At 34.0% G+C, this 14553-nt stretch overlaps 1 protein-coding gene across 2 annotated transcripts in view; it reads left to right on the forward strand.

The window, feature by feature from the left end:
- grid1b (glutamate receptor, ionotropic, delta 1b) overlaps positions 1–14553 on the forward strand; it is a 483532-nt gene that overhangs the window by 411496 nt on the left and 57483 nt on the right. For both annotated transcript variants that reach the window (XM_059531953.1, XM_059531954.1), the window contains exons 6-7: positions 8115–8288; positions 11826–11987. In XM_059531953.1, coding sequence (XP_059387936.1) covers positions 8115–8288; positions 11826–11987 — 336 coding nt within the window. The remainder of the gene's footprint in view (positions 1–8114; positions 8289–11825; positions 11988–14553) is intronic.

A 14553-nucleotide genomic window follows, 5' to 3' on the forward strand; every position in this document is an offset into this window, starting at 1 on the left:
ATTAAACGGTCTAGAGTCACTCGATTTTTATACTCTTTTTATCAGAGTACTTACATTTTAATTATGCATTGATATATATAGAAAGTTTAAACAAATTTGGAAGAAAGTTGTTTATACATGTATTACCTACCCTGCCTTTAATCCGGCCCTGAAGGCGGTTCATTGTCACTGAGACTCTCCTATGATGAGTCATATTTGCATATGCCGGAGTCTACTGGAATTCGTGATTGGTTGACAGCAAATTTCAAATATTAAATGGAATGATAAAATAACGTTATTAACCGGTTATCGGCCATTTCAAATTTTCGATTCTGTTCGGAACTATAAAATTTGATTTCGTTTCTGTTTCTGGTTCTGTTCCTGTCAAAATTTCGTTCGTTTACGGTTTACCTGAGTCAAATCATATGTTTTGGGTGAGAGGGAGGGGGCAAAATACATCACCAAGAGTCAAATAGTCATACATTCAACAGTAATAAATACTGACATTATCACACAAGGAAACTGTGTGATAAATAATGTGTGTTTTGATTAAAATATAGTTAACATCATCCGGCCATATATATTGTTTATTAGGCTTACTTTATCTGAGCCGATGAAACTGGAGATTTGCACTAAATAAAATATCCACACAAGATGAAATCAACAAATACAAGTAGTCAAGGTATTCAAAGAAGCCTGTGTGCATGGTTACTCTAATTGTATGGAGATTTTCACAGAAGAAATGAACAAGTATCCTCCCAGATAAAACTCCATGCGATCGTAAAAATCGGAGCTGCAGTGAAAACTGCTCAAACACAGCTAGTTTTATCCAGGCCTGGTTCCAGAATTAAAGGGCACCTATTATGCCCCTTTTTGCAAGATGTAATATTGGTCTTGGGTGTCCCCAGAATGTGTCTGTGAAGTTTCAACCTAAAATACCCAATATATCATTAATAATAACAGCTGGAAAATCAGTAGTGGCAGGTGAGAAAACCGGTGTTTAGCCATACATATGGGAAGCCAAATGTGGATCAATGGACCAAGCCGCACAACGAATCTAATTAGTGCAGTGAAGTAAAAAAATACTTAATGTATGCACAAAAATATGGTTAAAACACTAAGCACTATAATGGCATGACATCCACGAAGGAGTCTGGAGTGGAGATCAATTTTGAGGCATATTACCTTGAAAAATAAAAAGTAATCCAGTGTCCTCATCAGCTCCACTAAAAAAAGACTATTTTGTTTCGTCATACATCCAAACAAAGAGTATCAGGATTGCTTGTGAGACATTGTTGACGTTACAGCTGCTCGAGTCTGAAGAAAAAGGAGGACAGCGTACAACCACGAAAGGGCGAAAACTAAAGCATTGCAGAGCTGTCAACCAACCCTTGTGGCACGGCCCTGTACAATGTGACATCACACTGCATGAGAATCAAAACGGCAGGCCTACTGAAATGGATTTGGTTTAAAGGGGATTAAAAAATGAGGATGAGATTGGATTTTATCATTGTAGGGTGGTTGTGTTTACTCGCTGCCAACACACATTTATGTCCATTTATTGGTGTGCTTTAAATACTGAGGGTGCTTTAGAAAGTGTGACATGTAGCCTCAATTCACAAACATTTTCACATGTATTTTTGTCCCGTCCATTGATCTTTTGAGTGTGAATCCTGCATAAATATGCATATTTCTCAAAACTTTGCAGCTTGTATGTGGCTGAAAAAAAAAATGTTCTATACAAATTCTTAATGGATTATATGCTATATAGAAAGGACAAAAAGAGCACTGCCTTTATTATCACTAAAAAAAGATATCCCTTGACTTAATCACAATCTCATTAAGTTTTTATTTATTTATTTATTTATTTATTTATTTTTTTATAATGAGAGGATTCACAAGCTTTTACAAGACTAAGCACTGCACCTTTTGATTGTCTCCAGAGTGCAAACACAAGTATGCATTGGATAGATTGCCTGATCAGTTTAGCCAAAATGAATAAATAGTATATCAAGTTTTTATGAACCCAAGCACCCACAGGATCAGTGCTTATGTTCACAGCATGCACACATCAAATTAGAAATGGCTGAAATGATTTGAAATCACTTGGACCCTACCTGATAAAAAAAAATAATAATAATACTAAAAATCAAAATCCAGTCTTTCACTCTGCCTGTGTCAGTTGTGTCAAGTCTAGTCACCTTTATTTATATAGCGCTTTATACAAAATACATTGCGTCAAAGCAACTGAACAACATTCATTAGGAAAACAGTGTGTCAATAATGCAAAATGACAGTTAAAGTCAGTTCATCATTGAATTAAGTGTTATCATCTCTGTTCAGTTTAAATAGTGTCTGTGCATTTATTTGCAATCAAGTCAACGATATCGCTGTAGATGAAGTGACCCCAACTAAGCAAGCCAGAGGCGACAGCGGAAAGGAACTGAAACTCCATCAGTGACAGAATGGAGAAAAAAACATTGGGAGAAACCAGGCTCATTTGGGGGGCCAGTTCTCCTCTGACCAGACGAAACCAGTAGTTCAATTCCAGGCTGCCGCAAAGTCAAATTGTGCAGAAGAATCATCTGTTTCCTGTGGTCTTGTCCTGGTGGTCATCTGAGATAAGGTCTTTACAGGGGATCTGTATCTGGGGCTCTAGTTGTCCTGGTCTACGCTGTCTTTCAGGGATGTAGAGGTCCTTTCTAGGTGCTGATCCACCATCTGGTCTGGATACGTACTGGATCCGGGTGACTGCGGTGACCCTCTGATCTGGATAAAGACTGGATCTGGTGGCTACAGTGACCTCGGAATAAGAGAGAAACAGACTAATATTAGCGTAGATGCCATTCTTCTAATGATGTAGCAAGTACATCGGGTGGTATGGGAAGTTTTCCCGGTTCCGGCTTACCTAATTAATGCAGCCTAAAAATCCTTTAACGGATTTGGATATTAAAATCATATTAGTATGTTAAGTGTAAGCCAGGTTAAAGAGATGGGTTTTTAATCTAGATTTAAACTGCAAGAGTGTGTCTGTCTCCCGAACAATGTTAGGTAGGTTATTCCAGAGTTTAGGCGCCAAATAGAAAAAGGATCTGCCACCCGCAGTTGATTTTGATATTCTAGGTATTATCAAATTGCCTGAGTTTTGAGAACGTAGAGGACGTAGAGGATTATAATGTAAAAGGAGCTCATTCAAATACTGAGGTGCTAAACCATTCAGGGCTTTATAAGTAATAAGCAATATTTTAGGTCATAAATGCATGGATTAACATTCCTGCATTTGACATTGAGAGCAGAGTCCGTAATTTAGATATATTTTTGAGATGGAAAAATGCAGTTTTACAAATGATAGAAACGTGGCTTTCTAAGGAAAGATTGCGATCAAATAGCACACCTAGGTTCCTAACTGACGACGAAGAATTGACAGAGCAGCCATCAAGTCTTAGACAGTGTTCTAGGTTATTACATGCAGAGTTTTTAGGTCCTATAATTAACACCTCTCTTTTTTCAGAATTTAGCAGTAAGGAATTACTTGTCATCCAGTTTTTTATATCGATTATGCATTCCATTAGTTTTCCAAATTGGTGTGTTTCACCGGGCTGCGAAGGAATATAGAGCTGAGTATCATCAGCATAACAGTGAAAGCTAACACCATGTTTCCTGATGATATCTCCCAAGGGTAGCATATAAAGCAAGAGTAGCGGCCCTAGTACTGAGCCTTGAGGTACTCCTTACTGCACTTGTGATCGATATGATACATCTTCATTCACTGCTACGAACTGATGGCGGTCATATAAGTACGATTTAAACCAAGCTAATGCACCTTCCATTAATGCCAACTAAGTGTTCAAGTCTATGCAAAAGAATGTTGAGGTCAATTGTGTCAAATTGTGAATTCCAATAAAACTAATAGAGAGATACAAACACGATCAGATGATAAGAGCAGGTCATTTGTAACTCTAAGGAGAGCAGTCTCAGTACTATTATACGGTCTAAATCCTGACTGGAAATCCTCATATATACCATTTTTCTCTAAGAAGGAATATAATTGTGAGGATACCACCTTTTCTAGTATCTTGGACAGAAAAGGGAGATTCGAGATTGGTCTATAATTAACTAGTTCTTTGGGGTCAAGTTGTGGTCTTTTGATGAGAGGCTTAATAACAGCCAGTTTGAACTGGATAACTCTGCTCATTTTCTGCATAATGATGCATTTAAAAAAGTTAACGTCCAAATGGATGTTTATAAAAGTTCACATTGCTGTTGCAGATGAAATATAACATGGATATCAATGAATATTTATTTTTTTACCAAATTAAATTTTGATTATTACTAACTCAAAGCCCTTTTTTTAAACCTCTCTACCTAACCGTCGATCGCGCGCATATCTGGACCAAATCCTTTGCCAAAGCGCAATGTATTGTGGGCAATTTTAGCCATTAGATTGTGCACAGATCCACACTTCAAAAATCGACATACTACTCACATACTATTTAGGATGGTTAGTATGAACATTGAGATGCAGGGATTCACTAGCTCCTCCAGAGAGGAAACCGGCTATAAAATCCATCAAGAAAGCATAGCTGAGGGAGAGAGAAAAAAGAAAATTTTTGAGAAAGGAGTTAGCCACTTCCCTCTCCCCACATGGACTGTCTCTTCAGCCCCAGACAAGTGTTGCTAGTTGTTGTTTTTTTGGTATTTGCTAGATGTTGTTTAATGCCAAATCTGTGCTGAGTTTCAGTCTGTGTTGCTGTGCTTCCACCTAGATTGTTAAACTTAACTTTTATAGTTCTTCACTTAAGATTGGTTAAATTGTCTACATTATAATATTCTCCTGTTTTGGGTAAGCTAGGTAGTTAAGGAGGTGTTTTTTTGTCTTTTTGTTACTTTTATTTTTCCCTGCATTAGGATGAGGTTAGATTTTAAAACTGAGTAAGATATGTTTTGTTTGTTATTTTGGCTATGCCTCCTCCTGAAGCCTATTTGCTTTGTTCCTGTTATTCCTGTATATAATCAAATTATAGTGGATCCTTTAGTGGTTGACAGTATTATTTAGGACTTGGATGAGGGGCTCCATGTGGACTTTCCTTTCATTTTGTTACGTATTCCTCAATTCCCCTAGACTAATTATAAAGCGGGAATGTACAAGCAGAATTATCATAATAGTATATTAACTTCTTGGGAGAAAACAGGTTGTTCTATGTGAAATCAGACATCGAGCGCCCCCATAAAGCCAAAATGGCCTGATTGTATTTGTAGTCGAATCAGGCTGCTCCTATCGAAGCATCAAATATTGTACTATTGGAGAACCTTCCCAGGAATGGCCAGCCGACCAAAATTACCCCAAGAGCACAGTGACGACTCATCCAAGAGGTCACAAAAGACCCCACAACAACACCCAAAGAACTGCAGGCCTTACTTGCCTCAGTTAAGGTCAGTGTTCATGACTCCACCATATGAAAGAGACTTGGCAAAAATGGTCTTCATGACAGAGTTCCAAGATGCAAAATGCTGCTGAGCACAAAGAACATAATGGCTCGTCTCAGTTTTGCCAGAAAACATCTTGATGATCCCCAATGCTTTTGGGAAAATATTCTGTGGACTGAGGAGACAAAGTTGAAATTTTTGGAAAGTATGTGTCCCATTACGCAAAAGTAACACAGCGCTTCAGGAAAGGAACATCATACAACAGTAAAATATGATGGTGGTAGTGTGATACTCTGGGGCTGTTTTGCTGCTTCAGGACCTGGAAGACTTGCTGTAATAAATGGAACCATGAATTCTGCTGTTTACCAAAAAATCCTGAAGGAGAATGTCAGGCCATCTTTTTGTGATCTCAAGCTGAAGCAAACTTGAGTTCTGCACCAAAAAATCCTGAAGGAGAATGTCAGGCCATCTTTTCGTGATCTCAAGCTGAAGCAAACTTGAATTCTGCAGCAGGACAATGATCCAAAACACACCAGCAAGTATACCTCTAATGGCTGAAGAAAAACAAAATGAAGATGTTGGAGTGGCCTAGTCAAAGTCTGACCTGAATCCTATTGAGATGCTGTGGTATGACCTTAAAAAGACGGTCCATGCTCGAAAACCCTCCAATGTGTCTGAATTACAACAATTCTGCATAGATGAGTGGACCAAAATTCCTCAACAGCACTGTAATAGATTCATTGCAAGTTATAGCAAATGCTTGATTGCAGTTGTTTCTGCTAATGGTGGCCCAACCAGTTATTAGATTTATGGGGCAAACACTTTTTTCACACAAGGCCATGTAGTTTTGGATATAGTTTTATCTTAATAATAAAAACCTTTATTTAAAAACTACATGTTGTGTTTTTTTGTGTTATCTTTTACTAATATTTAAATTTGTTTGATGATCCGAAAATTTAAAGTATGACAAACATGCAAAAAAATAAGAAATCAGGAAGGGGGCCAACGCTTTTTCACACCAATGTGTGTGTGTGTGTGTGTTTGTTTGTTTTTAAATAAACCAATTTGCAGTAATAATAACCAGCTAGTCACAGCTCTGCCTTCCTGATACTGCTTTAAAATGGCTTGTATATTTATTGTTTCATATTCTTCTCTTAGTTCCTCTTTACTCAATGTCCTGCACGCTATAAAATATTTATTATGCCATTTTCTTTTGCAAGTTCCTTTTCTCTGTGTCCAGAGGCCTTTTTAAAATGCAATGGTAACTCAACATATGAAGTGCTGATAAAAGGTTTTTGCCCTCTTCGTTTATTTAAGAAAATATATTTTTTGCAAGTTACACTTAAAATATTAAGATTATCAAAACAAATTGTAATATTACACAAAGATAGTGCAAATAAATACATAATGCAGTTTTTAAATGATGATTTCATTTATTCAGGGAAAAAAAAATATTTGAATCAAGAAATCACTTAAATAGAACCTGTCTGACAAAATGAAACATGCTTAAAGAGCAACACATCATGCCCATGTATGATGATAAATGAGAATGTTGTTTTCATTTACAAACAAAACTATGTGAAGGATTCATTCCTCAACAAAACACTATAGTATTTTAATTATAGTCTAATAATTAGCTGAAATAAAATTAAATATTTGTTAAATTTAACCTTTAAACTGCATTCCAGTAAAAATTCCGGTTAGCATGATAAAAGCTTTATAAGTATCCCAAGCATTTACAGTAGGCAATTGTTTGCAAAACTATTTAGAATTTTAAGAGATCAAAATAAAGATAAAAGATGAATATAATAATAATAATAATAATAATAATAATAATAATAATAAATACGATCAGTTAATGGACTTACAAGACTGTGGGATGGATAAAAATGTTTTCTTTTGGGTCTATTATATATATATATATACCGTACTTTAACATTAATTCATGATAAACTTCATTGAAATGCTGTCTATATCACAATATATTCTTATAGCCAAGACCTACGGTTAATATAATAATTTAATTATATTATAATTTCTATAATAATTAATATAATTTCTTAATTCAAAAGAAAATATTAATAAATATATCTCTGATGATCTCAGGTTGATATGGTCATGCAGGTTTTATGCATTAAATGCACTTAAATAAAATATGTTGTTCCATTAACATAGCATCTTGAGGCCACAACTTCACTTTGGGTGGCGACACAATAAGGATGTTGTTTCTTCTACAAAATGATCTTGCCCACAACATACAGCATTATCATATTCCTACAAGTTAATACGACATTCCAACAAATTAATCTCGAATGCAATTCTCACTATTAACTAGTTTATAAGCATGCATGTTAGTAGCATATCGGCTGTTTATTAGTACTTGCAAAGCATATTTAATGCCTTATTCTGCATGACCATGTTCTAGATCTCTTAACCCAGTCCGGTATCTAAACGTAACTTACTGTAGGAGTTTATTGAGGGGAAACTCTAGTTAATAGTGAATATGTGTTCCATAGAGATATACAGCACCTTTTTCATTTCAAACAATATAGATTATTCACCAATGTAATATATAATAGATACAATTAACAATATCACACAGTAGTCATGTGATGTCGCTCTAAATCAGCATGGTTGTCATTCGGCTTAATTCATAAAGAAGCATGATATCATTGTGTTTTTTTTTTTTTTTTTCTGTGTGAGTTTAGGAGATCAGTGATTCTGAGATTATGGAGCTGGCCCATAGTTCCTTGGGAAGGATGACCATCGTCAGGCAGATTTTCCCTCTGTGGAAGGATAGCAGTGTGAGCTGTATGAGGAACAACCACCGTATCTCCTCACTGCTCTGCGACCCTCAGGAGGGGTATCTGCAGTCGCTGGAGGTCAGTAACCATAGGAATCCAAATCATCATAAGTTTACTGATGCTTTAAGAGAGATCAAATCCGTATGCAGTCTCAAGCCAACCTCTTAAAACAAGCAAAGTTAAGGTATTTTCAAACTTCAAAGACATGGGGACACAAACTCTCAGCTAAAATAGTGTTTTTTTTTTTTGTTTTTTTTTTTTATCCTTTATAGCTAATTTATTCATTTTTAAGCTGCCATTATGCAGGGTTTCATCGGTTTAGTTAAAAGTGTTTTATACTGTGTAGAGTTTTGTTGTTGCTGTTTTTTTCACAATAGTTTGTCAGTTTTGTGAAAGTGAAAGAATGAAAGAAGTCTATGATCACCAAGGCTGCATTTATTCTATAAAAATACAGTAAAAATTGTGAAACAAGTTTTTCTAATGGCAAAGCTGAATTTTCAGCAGGCATTACCATGGGAGTAGCTTGGGACTGAAAGATTTTACTAAATATTATATGTGTGTGTAACAATTGAAACATAGATTTCCTTTTCATTTGCGAAAACCTTTTATTATACAATTATCCACAAACCCATTTATTGTGTCCATGTGTCCATTCTCTGCTGTGACGTTCACATATCTGCTTAAATCCCTTGAACTCACATGAACACTAGTTTTATAATACAGAACAGACGGCTAAGCTTTGCACTGCACATACTCTGGGGGCTTACACCTCAATTATTCATGAAAACGAGGGTTAAATGTTCTTTGATGTTTAATCACCTTGACAAGCAAACCACTAGTTTACAGCAGTGACAAACCTGTCAGCTTTTGTCTGCAAATTTGCACTGTCAACACAAGCATCCACCTTTGTGTGCCTTTCCCTGTCACTCAAGAAACAAGCAATCACTGGAGTCATCATCACAGCTTTTGCTAATGCCTCCAACTGATGGTCAGTTCCTGTAAAGTGTGACAAATGTCTTCCTGTATGGACCTGTCAGCTCAGCTAGCGTGCCTGTCATTCAATGATCAGGAAGCTTTTGTCTGTATAGTAGGGACAAGTACTATGTTTTATACATCAGCTGAAATGATAACTGACACCTAGCAGGTTGTAACACTCAGCAAATGTCATACTTGGATGAGAAATGGCCATGAAATTTTGATTTGAAACCGATGGGTCATGGACAAATGACACTTCCTGATGCACAATCAGCAGACAGAAAGAGTATGCACCGTTGAAGCGTACAGCTCATAACTTGAATTATATTTTGAAGGTCATTTAAAAAAAATTATTTATATATATATATATATATATATATATATATATATATATATATATATATATATATATATATGTATATATATATATATATATATATATATATATATATATATATATATATATAATGAGGTGCCAAACAAGAAATAATTATATAAAAACCTTAATATATAGTTATTAGCCTGAATATATAAATGCAAGCTGTGAATATATAGTTATAAGTCTGAATATGTTTGGTTATGTCTGAATATATATAAGTAAATCTGAATATATAGTTATAATTCTGAATATATAAATGTAAATCTGAACATATAGTTGTAAATCTGAATATATAGAAGGAATTCTGAATATATAGTTATACATCTGAATATTTAAATGAAAATCTGAATATATAGAAATGTATCTGAATATATAGTTATATTTCTGAATATATAGAAGTAAATCTGAATATGCAGTTATAATTTTGAATATATAAATGTAAATCTGAATATATATTGATACATCTGAATATATAGAAGTAAATCTGAATATATAGTTATAAGCCTGAATTTATAAATGTAAGTTGTGACTATATATGAAGTAAGTTAATCTGAATATATAGTTATAATTCTGAATATATAGAAGTGAATCTGAATATATAGTTATAATTCTGAATATAAAAATTTTAATTTTGAATGTATAGATATACATTTGAATATATAAATGTAAATTATGAATATATAGAAGTGAATCTGAATATATACTGTAGTTATAAGTCTAATGTTAATATTTTATTTTATTAATTATTGTAAGTACATCTCACTAATCTAAACCAAAAGGAGTATTTTTCATATACTGGCTGGCTGGGGTGCCAAAAGGTCCTCACTGTCATTGATGATGCTAATACCCATTTTTTCTACACATTTCAGCATGGCTGAGAGGGCTAGGAAATTGCCAACAATAACATGTATTTACAAATAGTGACTGAAGTGAATAGAGACAATTGCAGCAGCATGTGATAGACAGTAATAATTAAAATAACTAATATAGTACAATATCTGCAATGATACAAGTACAGGATACATAGACATAACGTTTTCATAAAAAAAAAAAAAAAAAAAAAAAAAAAAACATCTGCCTATTGACATGCCTAATAATAAAGATATTATATTCATGTTGAAATAGACTATATACTGTATATTCAGATATGTATTTATGTACTTATGATTTATGAACGTACATTGTGATTTACTATTATATTTAGAATATTACATCTAAATTCACAATTTTCAATTCACAATATTCATATTTTTTTTTCATATTTACCTCTATTCATTCAGACTTTAACTATATATTCCAATTTACTTCTATATATTCATATTTGCTTCTATATATTCAGCTTTATAACTATATTATATATACTATACTATTATATATACTATACTGTATATTCAGAATTATAATTATATATTCAGATTCACATTTATATATTCAGAATTATAACTATATATTCAGATTTACTTCTATATATTCAGATTTACACTTATATTTTCAAAATTATTAATACATTTTCAGATGTACATTTACATATTCAGATTTATAACTATATATTCAGATTTACATTTATATATTCAGATTTATTGCTATATATTCAGATTTATAACTAAATATTCAGAATTATAACTATAAATTCAGATTTAGATTTATATATTCAGATTTATAACTATATATTCAGATTTACATTTATTTATTCAGAATTATAACCATATATTCAGATTTACTTCTATATATTCAGATTTATAACTATATATTCATATTTATAACTATATTCAGACTTATAACTATTTGTTCAGATTTACTTCAATATGTTCAGGCTTATAAGCATATATCCAGATTTACTTCTATATATTCAGACTTATAAGTGTATATACAGATTTACATTTAAATATTCAGACTTATAAGTATATATTCAGATTTAAATTTATATAGTTGGTTTTATTAATATATATTCAGACTTATAACTATATATTCGGTGTTTTGAAAAAAAATATTATAAAAAATTGTAAAATATATAATAATATTATTTATAATAATAATAATAATAATAATAATAATAATAATAATAATAATAATTTGTTTTGGCAAGTAATCTGGCCTATAAGAACCATTAAGGTTAACAAAAGAACCACCTTAATGGTCAGATATTCATCCAATCCAAGCCCCAAGCATAAAATGAGAGACAAGTGAGTGGTGGACACCTCTAAAACTGGCTCCTGTATCCTTTTATTTTTAATAAAATTATTTCTTCTTTTTTATTTCAGGTGTCCAATTTGTACCTTTATGATAGTGTGTTGATGCTGGCCAACGCATTCTACCGGAAATTAGAAGATCGGAAGTGGCACAGTATGGCCAGCCTAAACTGCATCAGGAAGTCAACCAAGCCCTGGAATGGAGGCTGGTCCATGCTGGAGACGATCCAAAAGGTACAATGTGTTTGATGTTAGGAATTCTTCAGAGCTGCGTGTCACACTGTTGGGGGGATATCACATCTAGCATGCAAGATGAAAAGTGGCAAGATGGAGAGTAGTTGAATAAAAGCAACTGTGAAAAGATGATAGCTTCCTTTGCTTTACATCAGCTCCCAGACATATGCCTTTTTGAAATGCAAATTGCTTTCATCTAGGTTGTTTCCTGTCTTTCCCTCTCACGGCTGCAATCACATTTCTCTTGAGCACTAACACAGCGGTCAAGCTGAGATAGCTTTTGGTTGCCCTCACACAGAGCTCTCATAGGGGCCATTGAAAGCTGTGCAATTGTTGATGTGGTGGCCGTAGCAGCTGATGCATCTCTGGGCTCCCTGGGGCAGCAAGCAGTCTACTGTGTTCCTCAATTCCACGGCCTTTTAACGTTATATGAGCTACACAGAACTGCAGAAAGCCTCTAATCGGCCCTGAGAGGGACATGCCACTGATAGATTTGTTTCTGAACCTTCCACCGCCCCTATACAGTCAGACCACTGGTTGATCTGAAGTCAAAGCTGTAAGCCTTTCATGGTGATGTTTGTGTGTGTGTGTTTGTGTGTTGATTGACTAATAAAAAAATGGTAACACTAAAGTGTGACCGAAAACATTAAGATTTCTTTCCTAGATAAGGCCGTTGACACACTGGCTGCGTGGTGTGAGCTTGGCGTTTCTGCTGCGTGTCAGTAGCGTAGCGGCTGCCTTGCGTGTTTTTTTGTGTGTCTTTACACACCAGAACCATGCCTGACGCGGCGCTGGTGCGCTGCTGCAGCTGTAGGTGACATAGAGGGAGGCCGCCGACAGACCAGGCTCTTGTCTTCACGACAACAATATCTATATTTCATGTCGAGCATAAATATAAAGCCTACTGATAAAGGACACCGTCAACAGTATTGACGGCAAAATAGACTATGTTTGACAGGTGCAATATTTGAAAATCGATTATTATTTATTTATTTTTAAAATTACATTTATATCTGAATTTATGTCAACCTATAGACTTTCAAACATCAAAATGTCATGAATTAATATGTATTTGTGTACAAAATGACATATAAACATATTTTCCTATTCTATTTTGCCTGGAAATGCTTCCAACACGCTTGCCTGTCGCGTGAAAAATAGGCGTCGGTTCTATTTCTAGCAAGCATGCGTTTTCTGTGTGGCTCAAGCCGCGCCTGAGACGCGTGTCTCACGCAGGCAGTCTGCAAGCTCTAACCTGTTAACATGGGAGCCGAATTAAAAACGGACACGCCACGCAGCTGAGACACTTACGCCACGCATCCAGTGTGTCGCCGACCTAAGTAAGCCTCAAATATATTTTATTAAAAAGGCTAATTACTAAATTTACTAAATTTATGGGTTTAACAGTGTTGTTTAAGAAATATTTATTTACTGGTTATCCTTTTTTTTTTCTTTTTTTTTGTAAACAGTTTTAATTGACATTTGCTGCAAAGGCAGTATTTCTAGGTTTTCATACCCCCCTTTTCTTTTCAGCTTTATTTCAGTTAATATTTTTAATAACTTTTGTCAACAATAATAATACCGATTTTTAAGTTGCATTAAAACATGCTTGTTACGTAACTATTTGTTGATCAATTTATTTGCTGATAAATCCATGTCAGTCCGGACATGATTATATTTAATTTTACATACAGTTGATTATTATTTCACTTAATATTGTAATCACATTTATTCATCAGAATTTAAAGAATCTACACAAAATGAATATATGTTTTGTGTATTACTTTGTGTTAAAATTCATGGCTGGTGAACTCTGATCTTTGAAATTGTATGATGATAATACGTGGACAATGGAAGATTAATATGTCACATGGTCAGCTCTTTACTGAATTTAAAGTATTTTGAATTTGTAAATGTTCAAATATATATTTGAACATATTTTGAATTTTTAAATTGTAAATGTTTATTAATTTGTTAAAGGAATGAATGAACAAATGAATGAATGAATGAATGAATGAATGAATGAATGAATGAATGATTGAATGAATGAATGAATGAATAATCACAATGTTCTGATTAATTCTGCATGCTCAGAGTCTAGGTTGACTGAGAAGTTATTGAACATTATTTCATTGCACTAAGTCTTGAATCTCCTCTTTTTCTCCCAAAATCCTCAATAATGTCTCTCCCATTGTCTGTTTCCATAGAAGTGCTTTACATCACCTTTTCTATTCCCTGTCATCATTTACTTTGTGTAGAAAGCACAGCATGCAAGATATATTTTATGTCAAAATAAAAAAAATAAAAAAGAAGGAAAGCCATTGGTTATGAATTATGTGTCACTATTTAAAATATGAATGCAGCCCCATTACACCAATGTTGTTTCTATTGTTTTGCACTTTAAACCCATTCTCTTCCAAGGTGTCTAATACTGATGCTTGTCACATCACTAAACAGAAAAGCATTGTCATGGTCATCATGGAATTACTCTATATGTGGTATAGTTTTGTCATTATGACATCATATGTCGAAGTATTAATCTAAACAGCAACAATGGTGTGAACAG

The sequence above is a fragment of the Carassius carassius genome, chromosome 40 (assembly GCF_963082965.1).
Source record: "Carassius carassius chromosome 40, fCarCar2.1, whole genome shotgun sequence".
NCBI lineage: Eukaryota > Metazoa > Chordata > Actinopteri > Cypriniformes > Cyprinidae > Carassius > Carassius carassius.